Source organism: Adelges cooleyi, unplaced genomic scaffold (assembly GCF_023614345.1).
Source record: "Adelges cooleyi isolate 19-005CV unplaced genomic scaffold, UGA_ACOO_1.1 ACOO_flye_CR_arks_rails_tigmint_CR_PRNA_30, whole genome shotgun sequence".
NCBI classification, from domain to species: domain Eukaryota; kingdom Metazoa; phylum Arthropoda; class Insecta; order Hemiptera; family Adelgidae; genus Adelges; species Adelges cooleyi.
Window position 1 is genome coordinate 18,694,065 of NW_026095971.1, and position 24,797 is coordinate 18,718,861.

Consider the following 24,797-nt stretch of genomic DNA (forward strand, 5'->3'; position numbering starts at 1 on the left):
ATGTACATGTAGTATGTCTCTCTAGACACTAGCCAAAGAAAGAGAGAGAGAGATCACCGTAGTCGCGGTTCACTGTGGTAACAAGTCATTTGGATATAATAGCCAGTTATCTAGATTTTTTAAACAATTGGTTGTTCTTTGTTTAAAACTTATCCTAAATTGAAAGGTTATACCGAACTTTTCTAAACAATACCCAAGGAAATGAAAAATGTCGAGTACCCGTAATCTATTGTTTAGCTTTTTGGACTTGAGTCAATTTAAACGCATCAAAAGTCGTGACTGGTTAGCGGGTGGTAGTCGTAGCTAGTAGGTCTAGTGTTGTGCTAGAATTTTGAAAAGAAATCGGTTTTGTTTTCAATGCCACAGTTGAGAGTTCTCGATTCTCCTATTTTCAGAGGTCCAAGTAACAAAATACCTTCGACAAACTATATTAATTAAATCGAAATTATTATAATATTATGACAAACTGTATTAATATAACAATAAATGAGAAGGGATTAGAGATACGCTAATTTTTGTTTAACCCCAGCTTATGACTTTCCAATGTAAAAAAAAGAGAGTGGGTTGCAAATCTGTTCTCATTTCCATGGATAACTTATACACCTGTAACTTCAATAGTTACTCAATATATCGTTAATAGTTATAATTAGTCTAGTACAATAAACATGACTGAGTTTTAATTTTTTTTTTTAATTCAGTTTGTATAGTAACGCGTTTACCCACATGGCGATTTTTTTTAATAGGTTTTGGATTAAGCATTGAGATTGGCTACTGGATTATAAACTCGATGTACAAATATCTACAGTCAATATAATATGTATACATACACTCAACAGATATACAGCGTATCTATACACTGTAATAATAGTAATAATAATAGTAATAATAACGATTATTATTGTACCGCTTTAAGTACCCTATCTATCTACATTCTACAGTTGTTTTTAGTAAAATATGTGTAGTAATTAGAGAATTAAATTGTTTGCGTTTAGCCTATACCCACCGAACGTGTTTGGTAGGCAACAAAACAACGCTATAACCTATATATTTTTATACTGTGCCGCATAATTTAAGTGGAGTTTTTGTTTTTCCAACATTTTTAAACCGACCTTCGATGCTAAAAATAACACTCATTATACCCGACACGAAAACGATAATATACAGTTTTGTAATTTAAACGGACAAACGGCATATTATTAAAAAACAAAACAAAAATAATTGTATAGTACTTTTTTTTTTATTAACAAGAAAGGGTACGCGTTTTTGTGTTTTATCGGTGTAGACGGCGTTGAAAATCTTGCGGGTGAAAAAGTAGTTAAACAAATTTAACTAAACGATAATGAGCCAATTGAAATTACCTATTCAATAAAAACATACAAGTATTTTTATTATTGAAATGAAATCCGTATCCCCTTTACCGGTATTGGATTTGATAAATTATTAAGCACCCAAGAAAAAGGATTCATTTTTTGTTTGATAACGCAGAGAAAAAAATACTTCTGTAATCACGACCAATTATATATATATATATATATATATTGTTTTTCAAAGACAACTACATTTTAATAAATGTAAAATTTGTTTTTTATTAGACAGTCTTAACATTTCTGTGTGGTCCCACCTCTGCCGGAAGATAAAGTTTATTATTTGTAGGTATCTATGTCCCAAGACGGGAGGGTAACGACGTTTAGAAGTTTATAATTTCATACTGTCAATTTTTTGTTTAATTACCAAAAGAAATTGAATAGATAAAATCTTTATAATAAATCAACGTGGTAACTTAAAATTACAATAGCTCCTGGGTCAATCAATACTGATAAAATTATAATCTTTTTCAATTTACTTATTGTCATATAATGATTTATTATACTGCAAGTTATATAAATCTAGTATCTAAGAAGCTGTTGTTCGGCTAAGAAGCTGAGTGTGGACGAGGGGGGGGGATATAGTAAATCAGATAGTAGATTTCTCGGCAATTATTCTTATCTTTTAAGGACCTAAAAAGTGACGTCCAATAGCCAATGCGAAAACAGCAAAGGTTCAATTTGAAGTTTTTCGTTTTTTTTCCAATAGTAAATAAATTCGTGTGGCATTATTGACCGGGATTATAGCTAACTTGGTCCTCACCGGTCAGGCCTAGTGGTGTGGTTTGCCGCTAAAAACCCGGGTGGTCACCCATCCGGGATCAAGCGGTACCAGTCGCAGCTTAACCTCAGGCGCCTTGCGGCAGCTGCGGTGTCCACTGCGCCACACCGTACCAGTTTTTCCAATAGTATACGCATAATATAGTACATGGAATTAAAAAAATCTGCAAGCAGGTCTAAATGTAATAAACAACGTATTTTTTCAAGGTTAAAACAACACAAGTGCAAGCGGTATTAATAGGTTTTTTTTTTAAATCACCACAGCACTACATCAGTCGTATCTCATAAATTGTCATCGTTGTGCAAAAAAAAAATCACAAAAAAGGTCAACCGTACATTGCAATGAACTCTTGTTGAGTTAATACCGAAATGAAATAATTAAATTGGTATTTTTTTAAACTTTATGCAAATAGTTTTTTTGAATATGGTGAACTGCGATTAATTAATTTTATCACTCACAAGTTTACCGGCTGATCGAGACAATCTAATGCGATTTTCAATGTTATTTTTAGATTTTCTGATTATAAATTCCTGAACGATTAAGATCAAGGACGAATAAAAAAATTATAATACTAAATAAAAAAAAAAATTTTAATTACAAAAATAATTTTTTTTTTTACACTCAATCGTTGAGTTGTTGAACCTAACTAACCTGTTGGCGATTTCATACTTATACTAAGTAGTATAATATTAAAGATATACTGATAAATAAGGAAAATGTAATACTATTGCCGCAATATGACTGCTTGCTAATAGACTTATAAGCATTAAAGTTGAACTAGAATTCAAACTTTAAAGGAATAATTGTCGGTTGTATTAATAGGTAATATCGTTGGATAAAGAATTTTGCTAAATAATCATTACTAGTCATTACGGTTTTAGACTTAGATTTATTATCGTATAGCCATGAAAGTTTTTGGGAACATTTTTACCGTGCTAGTTTTTTACTGTTTAAGATTTTTAACTATTATAATATCGTATATCTGTTGCAATCGTTTAGTAAATAACAGTTCCGGGAACATAACAATTCAAAAATAACTATGTAGATAGTCGATAGATACCCGAGGAAAACATGTAATTATAAAATTTCTCAAATACTTCATTTCGACATTCTTTAGAAAGTTAAGCTAAGATGAACACAAAAACATCCTTCTAACGAATTAACGCGTGCATTCAAAAAACAATGAAATGTTAAAAAAAACCGTTTGATTGGTACAGAATATAACAGCGTTAATAGTATTTTTAATTACTCGACTTCCCAATAAATAAAACCGCACGCAATACGATAAGAAAACTTTTAGCGATTAAAGAATGAATACTTTACTAAAAGAGTAAATTTGGGTGATCCTGGTAGATTATACCGCTAACGGTTGAAAAAATGGAATAAAGTCAATAAGAGTTCCCAACAACGTGTTCAATCATAATCAAGTAACATTTAACAAAATAGTGTTACATCGAACAATGTATTTTTTTATCATTTATACTATAATGTACTTTTTCGCTAAAACTGCTCGGTTACTCAGAAAAGTGCAAAATTTACATATTTTTCAACTTAAAATTTTTTTTTGCATTTATTGGAGTTGCGTCTCTTTTACAATAAAAGATAAGACTAAATGTGACTCCGTTAAGCAAAACAATGTTTACACCGCTTTTACAATGAACGATCCATATGGCGTTGACACTATAAGCCGGTGGACAGTCGAGTTGGCCGGGGGTGAGGGAAGGGGGAAAGGTTACACCGTGACAACGCGTTTGTCCATCGTAGAGGTAGCTGCTACACGCTTACGATCATTAGCATAATAGGTAAAATAACAATAACAGTAATAATAATAGCGCTACTATATTATACTATGATATGACTTACATAGCTAATCATTGGAATGTTCCACGCCTGGGCCACGATCGCTTCGGTATGACACGTATTGCCCTCAGGACCGAAAAACACGGCTACCTTATCGCATATCATTTGTGTAATTGTCTTGGTCGCGTGCACCGTGTCGCCCTGCGTGTCGTCCCATTTCAGCACCAGCGACACGTTTGGCAGAAGGTACGGGTCGTTTTCGATCTACGGACAAAAAAAACCACCACATAAATACGGTTGTGTCATCACAATAACAATAATAATTAGTGCACTCGGTGTTTGTGTATTAACTGACTTCTTTCAACGCCAGCGTAATCGCCCCGGAAATCGACAGACCCTGTCTGTTGTCTAGATTGCCCTTGGCGGCGGTCAGGTATCCGACCGTCAAGTTCTTCAGCACGGAGCTGCCGGTGTACTTAGTATCATTGGTCGGCGTTACGGGATCTGTCAGCATTAAGAACGCGAGCAACAGCAGGATGATGATGTGCACCGCCTTCACTCGACTGTTCTGCATTTCACCTAGATGAGAAAAAAAAATGGAACCATATTAGCGCACAAGTTAAAACACTAACTGGGGGTACAAAGTACAACAACAAGTTCCACCGATCAAATGAAAATAATGGACACCAGCAAATACATTGGACCATGAAATATGTCTTCGTTTTCCTTCCCCTCACTTATCAGTCGATTCTCTTGTCAATAATCTAATATCAGCTGAGTATCTTATATGATTAATCTCCTCCCCTCCTTCTTTAAAATTTAAGTACAGTTAATAGGGTTTTGATTTAAATTCGAAAAATTGAATAATCAGATATTCGAATAATTCCCATCAGTAAATTAGCTAATACTATGCTTTTAAATACAAAATGTTGGCAAAAAAAAATCGCATTTTACAGCTATATACTTACATTAAAAAAGTTTGAAACTTTAATCGGAAAATAAGTAAATACAAAATATATTAATTATTAATAATAATTCAAACAGCGCAGTATAAATTAAATTTATCTAATGAAATAATCTGGGTAAATCTCTCTTTTGTAAATTATAATTTAATTATCATCAGTTTATCCGTGAGTGTTTTCATTATACCCAGTATGTTAACAGTTAAGCTATTTCCTGATACAATCACAGCTCGAAAAAGTTGAACTTTGTAAAAAAAAAAAAAAAATATAAGACCAAGTGGAATAAACAATTGCCAAATGGTCCAATTTTATCTTTAAGTTTAATCTACGATCATGGAAAAAAAAACTATCTTCACTGATTTTATCACAGCGAAAATCCAGTTTCCACTAAAACACATCTGTCACTACAAAAATTAATTAGTTTTGGCGTTGAAATTATAAATTATTTAAAATATATGTTATAAAAAAAAATATATAAATTAAAAATTCAATCATAAAAGTAATCAATACTCGTGTGCTCAATTGACAAAAGGAAATATTATGCTATAACGATCAAAGTTAAAATGGCCTCGCTAAAGTGTCGATTTCAAAATATCTTATTTCAGTATTTTATAATTATTAATTTATACGTCAATACAATTTTTTGATGTACAAAAATTGATATTTTTAGTTTAATTGAGAAAACAAAACAATCAACTAATAATATCAATCTATATTTTATAGATGTGATAGCTATACTTGAAAGTTACCATTACTAAAAATACCATAGTATTTTCGACTATAAATTTAGTAAACTTAGCTGAATGTTTAGTAAAAACTACTAAATAATAATATGCAGTAAAGTCAAGTAAATGTAAACTATTTGTCCACTTTAGGTATTATAACTATCACTATAAATTTTCACTAAAAATAATTTATTTGACTGAATACATGACACTAAACTACTAAGCCAATGAGGAGTTAGTTAATAGTACAGAAGATATCGAGTTGGGCCGAAAAAGAATTGGGTGGATTTTATAAATAAAGGAATTATAAAGATACCTACGTGGAGTGAATAATAAAATATCCATAGATTTGCATCCAGGCATTTTCTTGGATGTGATTTTAGTAAAGATATACCCAAAACAAGATCAGCTGTATAATCCAGCATACTGCTAAAGTTCTATACTATAAAATGAGGTGTCCGACTAATCTAATATTGTAACTGGTGTATAAACCAGCAAAATTGAAAAATGGTAACATATCAACTATGTATACTATCAATTACTATCATAACACAGTGACGTTTGAGTTTTGTAAATAAAAAATTCCCCAGATTGACCCGACGATAACTTTATTATTTTAGATAACAAAAACGGTTAAGACTGTATCTCTAGCAAGTAGTGTAGATCAATAATATATACTTACTTTTTCTATTAAGATAATTAAAAACAATTTGTTTTTTCCGTGTAAACTGTAAAGTAATACTAAATGGACGATGTATATTTTTTCTCAGATAACTAACTAATGCACATAATTAATCTACATTATATTATGGCTATTTAAACAACCGATATTTCCATTTTTAAAACACGATCAAAATATACGGAAACAATAATGATAAAAATACAATTTTTTTCTGATAAAGTGGGAATAAAAATTAATAATTGTTACGTTGTATTTATTTTTATAACGATTTTATGAACTCACAATCATGTTATCAGGTATGTTTTGACAGGTTAAAAGTATATTATCTAAATGCTTTTGGATTGCAAAAAGTTTGATCCAGCTTTGATCGTTGTAATATTTTACATTATATTTTGACAGCATGATTTTAATATTTAAGCCTTATCACCCGACAACAATAATAATTATACATTTTATTTTATTTTTTAATGTTAACTTTATTGAATTATTATTGGCGGACCGCGGTTTGTTGTACGGCATTGTTAGCAGGGACGCTGAGGTTTATTTTAGGAATAGCTTTATCTCCGGTTCCTATTGTGGACGATTAGAAGGTTAGAAAACGATTCCAGTTTTTCATCTAGGCGGAGTGTGTATTTTAATGCCGAGTTAAAAATAAATTGAAAACGATGCATTTTAAAAAAGAACCCCAGGACTGGTAACCTGGGCACCGTATTAGCATAGCAACCTAGTGTTGCAAAAAAACATAATATTTTCAACGCAAAAACCGCAGAATAAATGAAATCGGAAAGGGCAGCTTCAATGTGTACCAAAAAAAACGTGGCTGCCATGTTCTAAACCTGCTATAATCTTAATAAATTGTATCTATATATACTCGCATAAAAAAATTATAATGTATAGATTTATAATTTATTATGGTTATAGCAGATTTAGATTCATGACCGCTTCGTTTTTGTGTAATAAGTATCATCCCCGAGTTAATTAAATACAGCTGTACAACGTCAAAAAACAGTAACCAACATTCTTATAAAAATTTACTTTTTTATAATATAGTTCTTGGTACTAGAACATGGTGAATTTTTCTATGATACTGTTTGTGAAACACAATTATTTCAGTTGTTATCACACAGTAAAGTAACACAGTTACATGGTTGGTGGCCATTTTGTACTATCATATTTTATAGTATTTGCCACAACACACTAATCGCTAAGTCCCAAAATAATTATTCGACGTTATTTTCTGTTATTTTTTAATCTAATATTAATAGCTCTCTCTTACCTGCAGACCAACAGCTCCATTTTCGAAAGCAACTCAAATGGATGCGTCAACATCGCGGTTCTGTAAAAAACATAAAACAAAAATTGTTAAAAAAATCATTAATTTTTTTCACGAATACACAACGATAAAATGGCTTAAACGTTATTTGTTGGAGGGGGGGGGGCAAAAGACGAACAGAGGAAAACAAATAATAATATTATTAACGTTATAATAATATTATATTAATAGGAAAATTGAGAAGCACTGGTCGAGATAAATTAGTCTATTTTTAGTTTCTATTGCTGTGAGCGTATCAGAGGTCAAACGAATCCTACGCACGTTAACACACAGACACACACAAACACATCGACGTTTTATGAGCATTATTATCATTCTACAACCTACAACACACACACTACTTAGTACGCATATTTTTCATAAATTAATATTATTATATAAATAAAATAGATACAACCACCATATAATAATAATCGTACAAACTATACATTAAAAATATATACAGCCGGTTTCACTAACTATTATTAAATACACTCTCAACATAATGTTAGTTAACAACATGTTTAAATTTAACATCTGGTTAAATGTGGTGTAAGTTTCACCACATAACATTATTATAATTAAATTTTATTTGTTAAGTTAACAAAATGTTACTTGGGTTACCAAAGCGGTTACCTTGATTCCAATATTGCCATTGGTTATCACGAAATGTGATAGCTGATAAGTGATAATATTGTAACTCAATTAGTAATGAATAATTCGATCTATGGCATTTTAACATGCCAATTAACTTTTTAACAAGCTAAATCTCGATGAAACCCAATTTTTACTACCTAACTAATAGTTAAATATAATTAACAGTAAGTTAAATCCTTAACAAATGTTGGTGAAATCGGCTGAATATATGGTACGTATTGCGATAATAGGTATTATTATAATTATTTTGCTCAAGAGTTAATATTATTACTATGGAGTAAGCAACAACGACATTCCAGGGGGTGGCTACAGCTTTAGTTTTAATGTGACGCCAACAGTAGGACTAAAATCAGTCTGCCTAGTTGGAAGGGGAAAAAATACCGGTCAATAAATAGTGATAATATATCGAATTAATGATATAATAAAGTATCTTGTAAAAAAAAAATGTTTAAGATAAACCGGGGTATAAACTTATTTTGTCATATCGTTGGCTTACAAGTGAAATACTTGTAAGTAAACAATCAAGATATGACTTGACGGGTTTCACCAGTGTAAAGATTTTAGACAATATTTTAGACCACCAGAAAAACCAAAATACTAAAACTACAAAATCTCGACTTAATGTATCTATAAAGCCAGCGATAAAGAGTACCAATCGCTTAACGATGAGGACTTTTTTTTTCTTTTGTGTGCTTATACTGGTTTTAGTCCTTTTGTTCAATTCACTGACTGTCGCATACAAGTTAGTGTATTATGTTAGTTCATCTCTTTATATATTCTATGCATTCCACACACGGGAAATTACTTATCATTGCCAAAAATTAATTTGTTATTACCTCATTTTCAAATAAATATACAAATTACAAGTGTTACTGTGCTACATTCACCGGTCTACCGAATAGCTGTAGTATACTTTAAAAATGTGCATTGTGGTGCGACAATCGTTCTATTATCATATTTTTTATAATATCGCTATAAAAAACCGTGCTTGACACAATTATTTAGAGTGGAGAGCTTGTTTCTGGTCGTGAAAACAACACTATATATATACATATAAATATACTATTAAGTTCTGGTGCGAAAATTAATTGATAATAGTAACGAATCTATATCTAAACGGTCAAAGGATTAGGTTGATAAGACATTTTGTATACTATCAAAGAAACTACGTCCACTATAGACACGAACTATTGGCCAAAATGTTCTTTAGGAAAGTCAAACATTTAATTATTTATTTTTTTGCTCATCAATCTATCTAAACGCAGCTGAACCGATTTACTCGATTACAATTGTGTTTGTCTTTATTTTTTTGTTTTAGTGTTATTTCTCTATATGGGCGTATGGTCACAAACACACGTTGTATAGATAGCAAAAATGAATAAGCGATATCGAAATGTTTAATTGTACTGAAATGACAAACGGTTTTATTAGTATCACAAGTATCACAAAATTACCCGTCAAGTTTTTTGTTACATAAAAAATCGTAACGGCTCATAGAATAATAGATTAAGTGCAAAGCTGTACACACTGATATCTAAATTAATACAATTGAAAATTGTCGTAGAATACATTAGGTCAAAATTGAATGCCTATATAACCTTCTATATTAATTCATTCAATCATGATAATGGCCACGTTTTACCCCGTAACAAATGGCCGTAATCGTGACATTTAATAATACATTTTTAACATTAGCCACTGATAGTATCGAGATCAACGACTTGCGATTACTAATTATAGGTTTTATCGTTACTACGTTTTCGATAAATAGTTAAAAATAAAGCTACATATTATTATGTTTTTGTAATCATTAATAATTATTTATACTCTACAGTAGATAGGTGAAAATTGAATATTGTTATCAATCCATAAAAAATATGTTCAATAGTGGATAAAAATATTATTATTATATGAACGCTCAACGCACTGTTAAAATATAATCGACATATTCTAATTTGAATATTTAGCAGTCACCGTTAGTTATTATTTTTTTTTTCTTATCCAAAATCGATTAATTGTTCGATATCAATCGATTTGAATTATCGTTTAAAACTATCGAAATTTCAATTAACATTTTTAAATACTACCTTTGCTGATCCCAAAAGTTTGCCAATATAATGTCATTGTGTTATGTTGCATGGGTTTAATAAAGCGTTCACGACCGTTTGTGTTATTTTTAATTAAGTCATTAATTTAAAAAGGAAATAATGATACTGCACTTGGTTAGTTAATAGCATGTCTATACAACGAGGTAATTATATTATTATTATTAGTATATTTTATATATGCAATGCCGTCAAGTTTATTGTGCACAGCCCATCGTGTAATTAATTTAGCTGTACTGTGAACTATAACAAATGATGTAATGAAATCCTGACAAAGGAGCGGAATCGCCCTAGAGGGGAAGTCACAACGTTAGCAAATTATTATCATCACTTTTAAAATCGTTTTGGCGTTTTATAGCGCTGTACCCAACCTTGTTGTTCCATTAGGAAATTTTGACTTTGAAAAAAACAAAACGTCAAACCACTTAATTAAAACCGCGAAAACATTTTGCACTTCAAAGACTACATATCAGTCCTTTCAAAAACGCATACATTAAGTATTTTACCAGCCAGCACATTTTGCCATATTACAAGGTTAGTTAACCCAAAGTTGTCAAGCTTAACAATTTTGGATACTCGTTTACGTTCTCCAGCCTCGTTGTGAACTACTATTAACAAGTATTGACCGAGTGGGTTTTTTTTAGTGTTATTAATGATTTGGCAATGAGCATCGCTCGAGAGTACATTTAGTTTTTTATAGTCTAAATCTACCGAGTATTATCAAATTGATCCACATACTATTATCAGTATTGCGCAATAGTGTAACAAGACGGAGTAGGTACCTATATATACTATCAAGATACGGTTAATAGGTTTTTTATTTTAACGGCGTATCTCTTATTTAGCCGTCTAAAAAAAAGAAAAAAAGTTTCGGCGGTCGTTGCTGGTGCACATATTATAATTTATTTGTTACCAGACAAACCGATAATGTATAATCTGTACACAAGCCATAATTAAATACACCTCCTGTCTTTTTGGTCAGTGATCGTTTAAAAGGGAGGGTTCATATTTAATATATGGAAATAATATCTGTAAATGAACTCGAGTAGAATATAAAGTTAATGGCGACCGGTTCGATTTGAATGAAACGGTCGTGTGCAACCAAGAGAAGGAGAAAACTAAAAAATTGATACTTAATATTATACACTTTAAACGGTAATAACAGGTTTGTCGTCGAACAATGACGACCACCGGAGAGCTTATGTTAAAGACCAACGAAAACAAAATATCGAGTAATGTACACGATATTTTTTTTTTGTATTTAAATGTCAAACACAACAAATTCGACTATAAACGTTCCTAACCATGCAAACCCACACAGGAACAACATTGTTTGCATGCAAAGGTGAAACTCCGTGACGTTGCGGTCGATTAAGCAACCGGTGTCAGTGCGGTAAAACTATACAATATAATACTAAAATAATATCTGAGGCTTGGAGCAAGAAGGGCCAATTTTGTGCATAAACGAGTTAGTCCGCTAATTGCAAAAATTGAATCATTCTTTATATACTGTGAAAAAATCACACTCTGAGGCCAAAAAATGAATTACTCATGAAGAGTTTGATAAAAAAATTAACATAGAGCCTAATGGAAAATAAAAACTTCAAAGCTCATTTTCCGAAAGTTACATAAAGCGACATTGGCCCTTCTTGCTCCAAGCCACAGATATAATATAGAGCTTATAATAATGTGTTCATAAAATGTGTAGGTACACTTGAGATGAACACCGCATGTGTCGAGGACACGTCCTTGTTTAAACACACGACGGTTGCCGTTGATTAGAATATTATTAAAAATGCCATTGGACGTTCCCATAATGTATGAATTTCACAAAATCTCCGAAATGATATATATTTTATTCGTTTTCTTCACATTAACAAACGACAACAATCAAGACAGACTAGCAATCTAGTTAGTATATTTGATTATAATAGTTACACCGTGGGAGTAAGTCGTACAGGTGCGGTATACTACTACTTGTCTGTACGACATATCGTTCATGTCGTGTCCTTCGACAAATTATCTATAATGTCTATTAATTATTATTATTATTATTATTGCGCTACCTTCGGTTCAACCCGTCTATTTTGTACAGACACATACATTAACGAGCCATTGTTAGGTATATTAATTGTAAATCCATGTTAGTTTAAGATTACGGTCGAGTACATTATTATGTTTTCAAACATACACACAAATCTGTTACGCGATTGTGCTAATCAGTGAAACACTCGTTACATGTAATTATTGATGCCATATTGTTACTAAAAAAAACAACAAGGATTAATTGATTTCTTCCAAATAGATTGTCGTCGCGGCAATAAATTAGAACTTCAACCTAATTTTAACTTTAAAGTACACTACTTATATCAGGGACAGGTCAACGTCGTAGAAACATGCACTAAGAAAACGTGTTCGCGGCATTTGTCACAACAACTCGACGGAATAAAAACACATTGAAATAATCGGCGATTTTAATAATTAAATTTGTTTATTTGCAAGCCGTACAAGTCCAGTAGCTGCAAAGTAAAGTCGGAGAGGTTACAGATTTTTTATGACCTTCCAATCTCACCCGAAGGGACAGGCCCCCCCCCCCAAAAAAAGGCGCAATTTTTAAGAATCGGCAAAACAACATATTTATACTTATCTAATCAGTGCTCATTAAATTACGGCGCCGTAACATCATTAGCGCGGTTACAGATAGCGTAGTCTATCTGTAGCTTATCTTCACTTCCCCGTCATCTGCACACACACATACACACAATGAATAAAACAAGAAAACAAGTTTATCTCGAAAACAGTCAAGTCCAAGCACCGCGAAAAACATTATATGGTAATCACAAAACCGTCCCACCGTTTAAGATAGATAAACTTCAAAAAACATCTCTACACGAGTATCACGCTATACAGAGCAACCCAAATAACTCGACCAAAAGCATTTCTAGTTTAAAATTGTCACAAAAACCTTAAAATAAGCATATTTTGTCCTCTAGTTCGTCAGAACTAAGGAAAAGCTCCTATCTGTAATCTACCTCAAAGGCGTAGAAAACTTTTCTTTAGTAGGTATGTCAAAATCTGCTCAAACAAATTTCACTTAAAAACAATTAATTTTTAACAAAAAGGAAACAGTCGAATCCCACTGCTGCCAACTTTAAGCAGCAACACCGTAAAAAGTTGCAACAAGAAACTTGCATGCCTTAAGCCACATCTTTGGGATTAGGCTATTTTTTTTAAAGTTATAGCGCGCCGTTTATCCAAGTTAAAAAATGTACATTTTTTTTGGGTGTTTTTCTGGATTTTGAAGAGAAAGAGTTTTTAAATTTTGACTCGACAGATTACCTTTTAGATACGATTTCTGGTCTATATAGACCAGCTACACGAAGAAATCGGTTCTTTGGCTTAGATAGGTCAAAACATTGTTGCTTTTTAATGTTTAGCTTTATAACAATTAAAGCAAATCGTGTATTAAGTACAATTAAATTTTATCTTTAACATTCTATATTTATAAAATATGTATGAAATGTAAACATACATTTCATACATGGCTGATCATACAGTAGCTGATATCTGCTTTACTATGTCTCTTTGGTCGTGTAACTAAACACATGCCTTGAATGCTACCATATTCAGTTCAGTGCTTCAATGACATTGTGTGACCCAGGGTAACAATTCGAAAATAAAAAGTTTGGGCGACAGAATTAATAAATTTCGTTTAGGTAGAAAAAAACACTGGTGTTATTGTTCACACGTGATAAAACAATTAAATAGGTACCGCCTCTAAATGAATACTGGAATTTTTTAAAACTAATATGCTCAGAAGAAAGACTTAAGAACAATGTCTAGAAATAATGAAGGATTCTTTAAACATAATACACAGACATCTATATACTGTGTGATTTTGATAATATTATCTATTATATATGTATAGTATACATACTATTTATTAGATTTTTACAGATTTTTTTTTAAATCGTTTGTACTATTTATCAAACTACTATCTTATGTGTCTTGGACTATTACTATTTATTATATATTATTTGCATGTGTTTTGTACTTGTCTGATAAGTATACTGTGTCGCTATAGGCAACCTGGTAGACAGGCGGTCGGCTTTATAATTTTTTTTAAATAAAAGTTGTTCTCTTTCTCTCTCCATTGAGTAAAAAATATAATAATATCAATGGCATAATCGAAACGCCAAATTCTTAAAGAGAAAATCGATAGGTACACACTGATATAGTGTTATGTTACCAGATCCGATGCCGCGATGTACCCTATGCGTGTGACTTTATTTAAATACATCAACAGACTAGTATTATAATGTAAATGCGATAATCGCACTAACCATATTATAATATCGACAAATTATTTATAATAAATTGTACACAGCTGACGTGCACGCGCAGAATTATACAACATGGTGTATATATATATATATTAGGTACCACCTCATTCGCATGTTGTATTCTGTGTACACTATACAGTAAGTATTATAATATTAGGTATACATATAGTAAAAAATAAAACCAGTTAACAAAGGTCGTAAACCCGTAGTTCGTAACACTTGTATTGCTACATTATAATTTATATATTATTATTGTACTTTCCACGTTATATGTGATCGTGTACTCTCTTCCTGATTGTCGACTTCCAGTTCCAGAGGCGAATACCTATATACCACATAAACACCACTTTAAGGAGACGCTAAGAATTGGACACTGTCTGCTGTATAGGCACCACAAAACTGCTAGGCAATATACATTTGTCGTCCTTATTATAAGTGAACCTAAGGGGTGTGGGGATATTGGGTGGGATTAGTCCCCGACTCAAAATAACCTCTCTTTTTTATGTTCTTTTTTCCATACGCCCACGGAGACCCGGGGGGGGGGCTGACTGGTGAGGCATTACTTCCCCCCGGGTTTCTGACGCCGTTTATTAGGACACAATAAACAGTTACAACTTTGATGAGAAGGTGATCTGAAATATTGAACATATCAAATATGATTTAAATTTAAATCTTATACTTAATGAATCAAAAAGTTCAACCCTTCCTCTATGTATGGAATATTCTTCAGATGAAGAATCAAAAACTATTTTTAAAAAACCCCTTTTATTTAGCAAGGGTGTTTCTTTTCTTTATTTCTCTTTTACCAGTAAGCTTTTAGGACTTAAGCCCTGAAAAATAGAACGAATAACGGTAACGAATTATTATACACAAACGACCAACCCTAGTCGGATCCACCCTAATACTAAAAAACTGAAATTTTAAGCACTTTAATGACAATGCTTGTATAACAACGGATACACGTTAAAGCGTGTATTTGAAAATAATTTCAACACTTTCAGTAAAAATAATTCCTGTAGGCCTCAAACCTCCCCGACCCCACTGTACTGTTTTTTTTACCTTTTAGTTAGGTATTTAGCCATTTTAGAAAAAAAAATAATTTCAGTGGATGTCCGTCATAGCTTTAATAGTTAGTGTTCTAATTTTGGTAAGTGATAAAAAGTAGTAGTTAATTTTAAAGTTGTATTGTAAAAATATATTTGTTTTTTTATAATAACTTAAAAATAAAAAAATAAGTTTATTCCTTATGGCTATTTTTAATTATAAAAAAACGAATTATCTTTTTCTCTTTGGATATGAATTATTTATATTATAAAAAAAGCACTACAAATTGTACCGCCTTATGATGAAGTTGTCTAATGGGAAATACGCCTTTTGACTAAGTCACAATTGAATCGACGTCCGTTTGTTATTGTAATAAATATTGTTTAACGCTACTTGTAGTAAACTCTTGACTCGATATTATTTCCATGCGTTTTATTTAACTGTGGTCGTTAATAAGAAAACGGTTTGATTCGACTTCGGCATTTTTAGTGCTACGCCGTTCAATTGGACGCTGCCACCGCCTTGTCTTACAAACGCAGTCGTTGTACTCATTTAAGGACAATTATTATTTTATTGGAACGACGACGACGACGACGATCCTATTGGCTGTACACTTTTTTTATACTGTGTAATATATATATTACACTTCTATATAGTGAACTACATAATATATTACATATTGATTAGTGAAAATTGGTTTTGCGCGACCAACGGACTCGGCACAAATATAAAAATGTTTAAGACAAAAAAACACATAATATGTATTATACAGCACATATATAGTACACAAACACAACCGAGACGACAAAACAAACAAGAAGTCGTTTTTTTTCCATCTCTCCCGACGATAAAGAAAATAACGAACCAATTGGTTTTTTTTTTGTCCAACTAATTTATGCGATTATTATCAACAAAATATTGCGCTAGTCTTTTAACTGGGAGCTGTCAATAAAAATTAAGCACAATAATAGTAGATATTATTTTTATTTAAGTATACATATTTTATTGTAATAACAATATAGCATATCTAATTTTTTATGTTAATAATTAACTTGCACAAAGTTATTGACACATTTGCAGAATAAGCTAATCGTAAAACTCCTGTACAAAAATATCTGTAAATTGTAATGTATTTTTTGTTATACCATTTAAATTCTAATAAAATTAAGTGTTAAAAATGTTAAATTGGTATACAATATTCTTGCTAAAAAAAAAATCATTAACCTCGTTAATTAGAATTAAAATGTATACACCTGAAAAATGCAGAGCTTAAGCACCCTGAAATTTGTTATTGAAATTGCGCCTATGGCGGACTTCCATATAACGTACATCATTCAATTACTCGATTGACTTTAAAAGCTATGAAATTAGGTATATTAGGTATTGTAGTTAATTTTTGTGATTAGCTAGCAGTATATTAATAGAATGATTTACTGTTTACATTATCAGAGACACGAGACTCGAGAGCCCAAAGACATATTATAGCAGAGGTAAAGTAGCTTGTCACAAACGATGAGTCCTATTAGTTCAACACAGATTTGCTGACAAGTAGGTGTATTAGGATAATTACTATGTGCAAAATATATTGGATCTCGTTGTTGGCACGACGGTTATAACAAACGGTATAGCCTAAAAACTCCGTCATCAGACCTTGAATATAAAAAAAAAACCATAGTAGAGTATTCTTCTTTGTGTGTCTATTTTTGTAAAATAATTAATATTGTCCGTACGGTTTTTTTAGTTTAGCGGCCAGCAATTGTCTTATTCATTTTATTTTTTTCTTCCCCGGTTTAACTATAGACGTTTGCGCATTTATTATGATATATGATATAACCTAGAAGTAGATCACACTAGGAAATAATATGCGTTAGCACATTATTTAATATTATTATGTTTATACCATTGTTATTGTTGTTTAATATACATCAATGGAACGACACCGTGCAATCGTGTCGCAACGATTCCAAGACACAAACGTATCGAGAACCGTTTCTTGTGTTTGCCCACTACCGACACAGGTCGCCCGACACAAAGATAACATATAATCTTAATATTAATTTATTAGCGCTGCACAAAGGCAGGAGGGGGATTCGCCTTTAAAGATTAATAAAAAAAAAAAGCACCGACGTGTTCAACCCGATACGGTGCTAAGGTATGTGTCGTTATAACAAACCACACACGGATGATGATAATTATATTCAAATGCTATTCAAGTTTATCGCCCGTTAGACCGTGGCGCAGTAACACACATATATTCATGCTATTAAAAAAATAATAAACGATTTAATTTCTTAAAAAAAAAAAAACACGAAAAATCTTATCCGTAGACTTAATAATTGTTGTGAGTGGCTTTTTTTGCAAAAGGCAACCGTCCCAGAAAATATCATCAAAAATGAGATAGTGACATTTACTAGATGGGAAATGTTGCAAAATCAATCAAACCAATTAATAATATTACCACTTAATATGTCGCTATCAGCTATCGGTGCTTTAAAAACTAACTGAATGATTTATTGTACGAAAATAATTATTGCTCAATACATGCATGCCGCAACATGGTTTTGTTATCGTCCATGAAAATATCAACCAGAACATATTTTTATCGCACAAAAGACTAAAAATATAATGTAATTATAAGTGGAATAAAAATTGGGTTGAAAACCATTACTTTTATTTTCATATATTTACTATTATACTTAAACAATTACTGTATTACAATATGTATTATATTACTTTATACATTACAACCTATCCACATAATAATCAATGTGAATATTGGTTTTATGATAAAAAATAATAGATATTTTTAAAGTTATGCATCAAGGTAATATTACAAATTAGTTATAAGGAATTTCAGTTGTAATATTGGGCTTAGTAACTATTTTTGGTAAAACATCAAATTACTCTTAACAGATTTTTATGGAATGGTCGTCTTCATCAATTAAACGTTTGAAGGGGAGCTAAACAAAATGTCCGGGTTAATACTTATATTTTGATTTAATTCCTTTATAATTTGTTGCAATTTCAATGGGCGAAATAATAATATTATTCAGATGGGGGGAATTACACACAAACACGAGGGTCTACATAACACGACATTGTCTGCCATCAACATTTAGACGTTAATTATGTGCGGTTTTAGTTTTTTTCTAGCGCCTAGTTACATATTTATTTTATATACTATAGGTAGGTATACAGTACTGTTATATAGGTAAATATATGTATAATATAAGTTAAGAGTGTCAACGCAATTGTCAAAACACAATTATACACAGAGTTTACATTCTTGAATGAGATTATGGTATTAACAGCTCATTGTCTTTATACTCACAGCTGATAACGTCGTGACACAATATACAGGACAGTCGGTATACGGCCAATGGAACTTTTGAACTACTTCATTTAGGTCGGTGGCACTACGATATATATACATATATACATTATTATTGTTTATATATGAATATTATTATCGCAGGTTCAATTGTTATACCTACATGACAATAATAATAGCATTACAATTAGCTATGATATATTATTTTATTATTAATTATTATTATTTGTGTTTTCCAAACAGGCGAGACGAGAGTGGTTCTTGACAATTCATTTTTTTTTATGTGAAATATTTTTTTTCAACAAATCAATCAATTAAACAAACCAATTGTGCACGCGCGATTTTTTATTTTTTGTTACCTGCGGGTATAGAGGTACCGAGCAGCCGAACGATTGATGGTAAAAAAATAATAATGCATAATAACCAAACGGTTTTATTTGGGTGTGTCGGGTATCGGATGATCAAACAAAATTGTAGACACGTGCCTTTAAGTACGCCACACACGGTCATTAGTCATAATGGACTACTATAAATAATAGGTGAAACGCCAAAACGAACAACAGCGGTACAAATATAATATATATTAAGCGAGGGACTATATATATATATATATATATATATATATATATATATATGTGTGTGTATTTTTTTTTTAACCTACTACCTGGTTCAAATATTTGCAGATGCACTATGTAGTGTATAGTGACTATACATTAAATTAAAACTGCGCGGAATTTGACAACAAACAAACGAAAAATTGTATTAATGGATCAATTAAAAATGGCGAAAAAAATATTTATTTATATTGTTAAACGCATCATCGGTTTGTGAACACGATGGATTTTTCTTTGTGTTCAACCACCAACAGGTGTCAGTCGCTGTTAACATATATAATTCTGTTAATTTACACACATAAACGGCCCTAATAATAATTGCTGGGTGTTGTTATGCATTATTAGTATTGGTTTGTAGCACGAGGGCGTAGGCTGTCTACTACTACTATTTTTTTTTAAAGCCTTTATTAATAAAAAATATGACCGATCAACAATTATATAATATTATATTATGGAAATTTACAAGTAGAATAATAGTTATACAAAACAGACATAACGCCTTAGTCGATACAAGCGAATGTAGAAGTGGAAAATTATAGTAATGTAATTTATGTACAAAAATAAAAGAGTCATATGAATCAGAAGAAAATCATTATAGCAGTTATAGCAGTGATCGTTCGACCGTAGTGGGAATTAAGGATACCAAAAGGATCAGGTTTTTAAAACAATAGGCTACTAGGAATTTAAATAGAAGGATCTTTTTAGACGTCAGGGAAGGGCAATCAAGTAAAAAGTGTAGTAAAGAGTTAAGAGTCAACGGTTAAGCAAAGGCAGGTAAAAGGTTATGACCGACCCGGAGTCGTGAAAAGGAGGATATATACACTTACCACCTAATTGATTAGACCGTGGATGATAAACCGATGCCATTGAGCTATATTAGTTAGCCAAACATGGTGAGGGCAGTTTTTAAGTATCAGAATTTATGAGAAGGAATGTATAGGAATATAATGAAAAGAACAAGTGGCTTTAGCTAGAGAGTCCGTCGTTTCATTGCCGCTGTTCCAAGGACTCAATGAAATCGAACGTCTTTACAAGAAGAAAGGATCCGGAAAAGGAGGGCTTCAATCGAAAGAACAACAGGAGAAATAGGAGAAACATGGCAAACGAATGGGTTAATTTTAATGGTCAACTATAGTAAGTTTCATTTATTATTTAGAATATATTATATTTAGTTTCGATTTAAGTTGATAACACCCCTTTAAATGCCAAAAAAAAAAAGTCCAGACGATTTTGAACTACGTCAGCGCAAATTCATTCGATTACCCTACCTCCCCCGTTTTGTCGTGACACAAAATTTATCGTCTGCCGGCTAAATTATTAAGACGTTTTATTAAACACACGACCCTTATTCCTCCCACCTTTGGGTACATAAAAACTATCCTTGGCTGTTTAACCTACGTCGCGGTCGCACATCTCGTTAGCGTTTAGGTCATGTGTTTACCCCAAAAAAAAAAAAAAAACCCAATGGAAACAATTCGTCGGATCGATCGTCTTAACGGCCGGAGTGACGGTCGAAGAGTTAATAAGAAAGACTATATGTATATTATACTATAGTATGGCGTTCAGCTTATTGTTTGCTTTTGGAAAAATAATGAGGGGAAAAACACCAAAACACGTGGGGAGAGCTCGGTGTAACAAGACCTACATAATGTGTGCGAAGGCGTCGCCAAGGTTTTGTGAAAACGAAAATACTCGTTATACAGGGTGTACGAATCTCGCTGTATAGTTTACAGACAAGGAAGACGACAGATTTCCATATATATATATATATATATATATGATCATATTATATTGATCCAGTTTGATGTTACCGGACCGTGGCGTTGGAAGCTCCAAAAGCAGCGATTGCGGTCAGTACATAGTTAATCATTGCATCAATCGCAAAAAGAAATGGAAACCATATCAGCTATAACATTGTCTTTTCGACAGTAGTCTGTAGATACATATATAATATATTAAATTATCACAAAGATGGCGAGTTTTATAAGAAAGATAAACAGGAACAGCATTTGTTGAAAGTTTTCAATGCGTGTAAAATTGTAATATGTCTACACAGTGTGTGCAGAGGAGTGTATCAAATAAATATATTTAAATACTACAATATGCATAATTCGATTTGATGAGCTACTACTAATTCACTTGTTACACAGTGGCGCTGTGTTTAGTGTACTTAGTATTTCCATAGTCTAAACAATCGAATGTACATATATACACGATATTATATTGATATTAAACAAACGAAATATTCGGTAATTATGTTTAGTATTTGTACATAATATTAGTGTATTGGCACACAGGTCGTATTGTTGCGGACTGTGCGATTGACATTTTCGGCATCACTTTATGATTGCCACACATCTTTTAATATAACAAACAGAAAACAAAATTGCAAAATTGCCACTTCATCGCCAAAATTTAAATAATTGTTCTTATGATATAGTTTTTTTTAAGGTTTGACGAATCGAACTTCATACACAGTAGAGTCTTCAAGGAAATTAACAATTATAATTTAAAGTCGTAAAAAATATTAGCTTATCAGCGATATCGAGAAAACGGATTATTATTTGACCGACTTTATTCGTGACGATATAACTTGAAGAGGAGGACTAACGCTTTTTTTTGACATTTTTTCACAAAATTCACAAGATTTATCTGTATAGCTCATATAAAGTAAACATATATAGAGCTGTAACATCATATAATTGCCCTGTAATCAGAAGGCGAGCGACAGAGTGTGACCATTTTAAATTATAAAAAATACTTTTTCTAAATAGGTTGATAAACGCACTGCACCGTATAATCCTTATTTATACAGACTAATAGATAAATTCGGATTTCTTAGGATAATGTTTTATAACATAACTGTTAAGTCTTGTGTTTTGTATCACAAGGTGACAAGGTGCGCAGTAGTGAAACAAACTAAAAATATGTACCAGAGAAATGTAATTTCGTCATTGTGATCACACTGTAGCTGACCTATTCGCTTACTTCATAATATTATTTTATTTACTGCGACTAAATCTTAATCACCGCACATAAATAATTCAATTTTATGCATATTCCGTAAAAATATTATGCAATTTCTTTGTTTATGATGATACTTAAGAGACGAGCGTCCTTGAAATATAGTGGGCCTATCCGAAAAATATCGAGGGGTTAAAAAATTAAGTAACCGCCAAAACAATATTATAAACGACAGCAGAATAGTATTTGCTTCAAACGGAGCATATAAACCCGTAGCAATTAAAATAAGGGCAAGTCTTTAGAACGGCTGCAAAGCCAGACATGTTGTAAGGAAAATATGACAAGATGCTGATGGACGGAAGACAAAATGGCATAAGCGTGGTCTCAAATATCAACAACAGAAACAAATTAGGTAAAAATAATGGAGACATTTTGTATTACAACAAAATAACTATACCGTAAAAGTGTTAAAGCCCTTGTTGTGTTGGGTAATAGTCAAATCCAATACATTTTCTAATTGACTGTTGGCAACTGCTTTAGATCTGAAAAGATAATACTTATAACTACTATGAATGTGTTTAATTCACAAGAGTCGTAACACAAAGATAGTAGCCGAGAGGAAGATTATCTTGTCAAGATTATCTGAGTTGTTGAAGTGAAAGAAAAAATGATGGAGTTAATTTTTAAGAGTACGAGTATACAATTAAAACGTCGACTTACGATTTGGAATTCAATTAAATCTTTAATGGCTATAATTTATCAAACAACTACGGACATAAAACCGAAAATCATTTTGTACAAAACTTATTGGTATAAAGACTTAAAAAAACACCGCTCTATACAGGGTTAATGATGTTATTGTACAAGTATTTTTCTAAGCTATTAACTAGATATTAGCACCACGCCCCAATTGCGCTTAAGGAGACATGTTTTTTGTGCTTCGAAAAATATCATTCAATGTGAATTTAATTATTTTCGTGCCGGCTGTTGGCTTTTTAATCGACTCGAAACAGAATCGAAGAACCTCTGCGCTAACAAAAACAAAACATTTATAAATATTTACTCTGGAAACAAGTTGTGCGTGTACAGAAGAAGAAGACACAATCATAATATTGGAAGATAAAAAATTCACATGCCCTCAGGTTAGGTTATAGTATATGGAAATCATTGCGAAGCGGTATTTGGTTCCTATTTACAATATTATATAAGTATACTATATTACTGTACATCATAATCGCAGTCAACACTTGGCCTCAGTTGGGTGTGGTGTACTGCTTGCTTGGGCACTTACAGCAGCGGCAGGTTTTTTTATTTTTGTCTCTCATACACACAACGTAATAATATTGTCAACAGACACTCATCGGGTTCGCATGCAAAAACACTGCAACGCGTAAAAAGAAAAAAAATTTAATTAAAATATAAGTTTTTTATAACGCAATACTTGTTTGTGTTCGATCGGTGTGATGATACGACATGACGGATACAACAACAACAAAATATATACTATTATAATGTACTTAAACAGTTTTTGACTTTTCACACTAGATTTTGTATTGAAAACAAAAAACAACAATAATAATAATGATGATGATAATAGCGTGACCGCAGTAGTGTCAATGATTTTTTTATTAAAGATCAATATCCATATAGGTACAATAGAATAAAAAAGAAGCTAAAAATGTGATTAATATATCCCAAAAAGCATAGCTTGTGGCGGGGTAAACGCATTACCATTAACAAAATCAAATTTTTAAATTAAAAACTCTCACATGTGAACTTATACAAAACAAAATACACGAATATGTTCTAATTTTCACAGACTCGTGTAACATGTGTCGTTTATTGTGTAAAAGTGGTGTAACTCCAAATTTCTAAAATATACATATTTTTGTTTAATGGATTCATATCTTTCATTAAAAAAATTACAAGGAGATAATTCACTTTTACAATAAACGACTCATATGACAAATTGTTTGTAAAAAGGTCTAAGTGAGAATACTTTAAATTTAAACAGTGGAACCTTGCATTTCTTTTTCACTCATAACTTAGTCGCACGATTAGGTTTTTTCGCGCTCCTAGAAGTCTTAGAGTGAGTTATCTGCACAACATCCAC

The 24,797-nt window shown here is 31.8% G+C and overlaps 1 protein-coding gene across 1 annotated transcript in view; it reads right to left on the bottom strand.

Annotated features, from left to right (window-relative positions):
* LOC126838522 (receptor-type guanylate cyclase Gyc76C-like) overlaps positions 1 to 24,797 on the bottom strand; it is a 41,346-nt gene that overhangs the window by 8,409 nt on the left and 8,140 nt on the right. Inside the window, exons 3-5 of the mRNA XM_050573017.1 lie at positions 7,591 to 7,650; positions 4,301 to 4,524; positions 4,009 to 4,209 (exon numbers count right to left, since the gene is read on the bottom strand). Of these exons, the coding sequence (XP_050428974.1) occupies positions 4,009 to 4,209; positions 4,301 to 4,519 (420 nt within the window). The 5' untranslated portion in view covers positions 4,520 to 4,524; positions 7,591 to 7,650. The remainder of the gene's footprint in view (positions 1 to 4,008; positions 4,210 to 4,300; positions 4,525 to 7,590; positions 7,651 to 24,797) is intronic.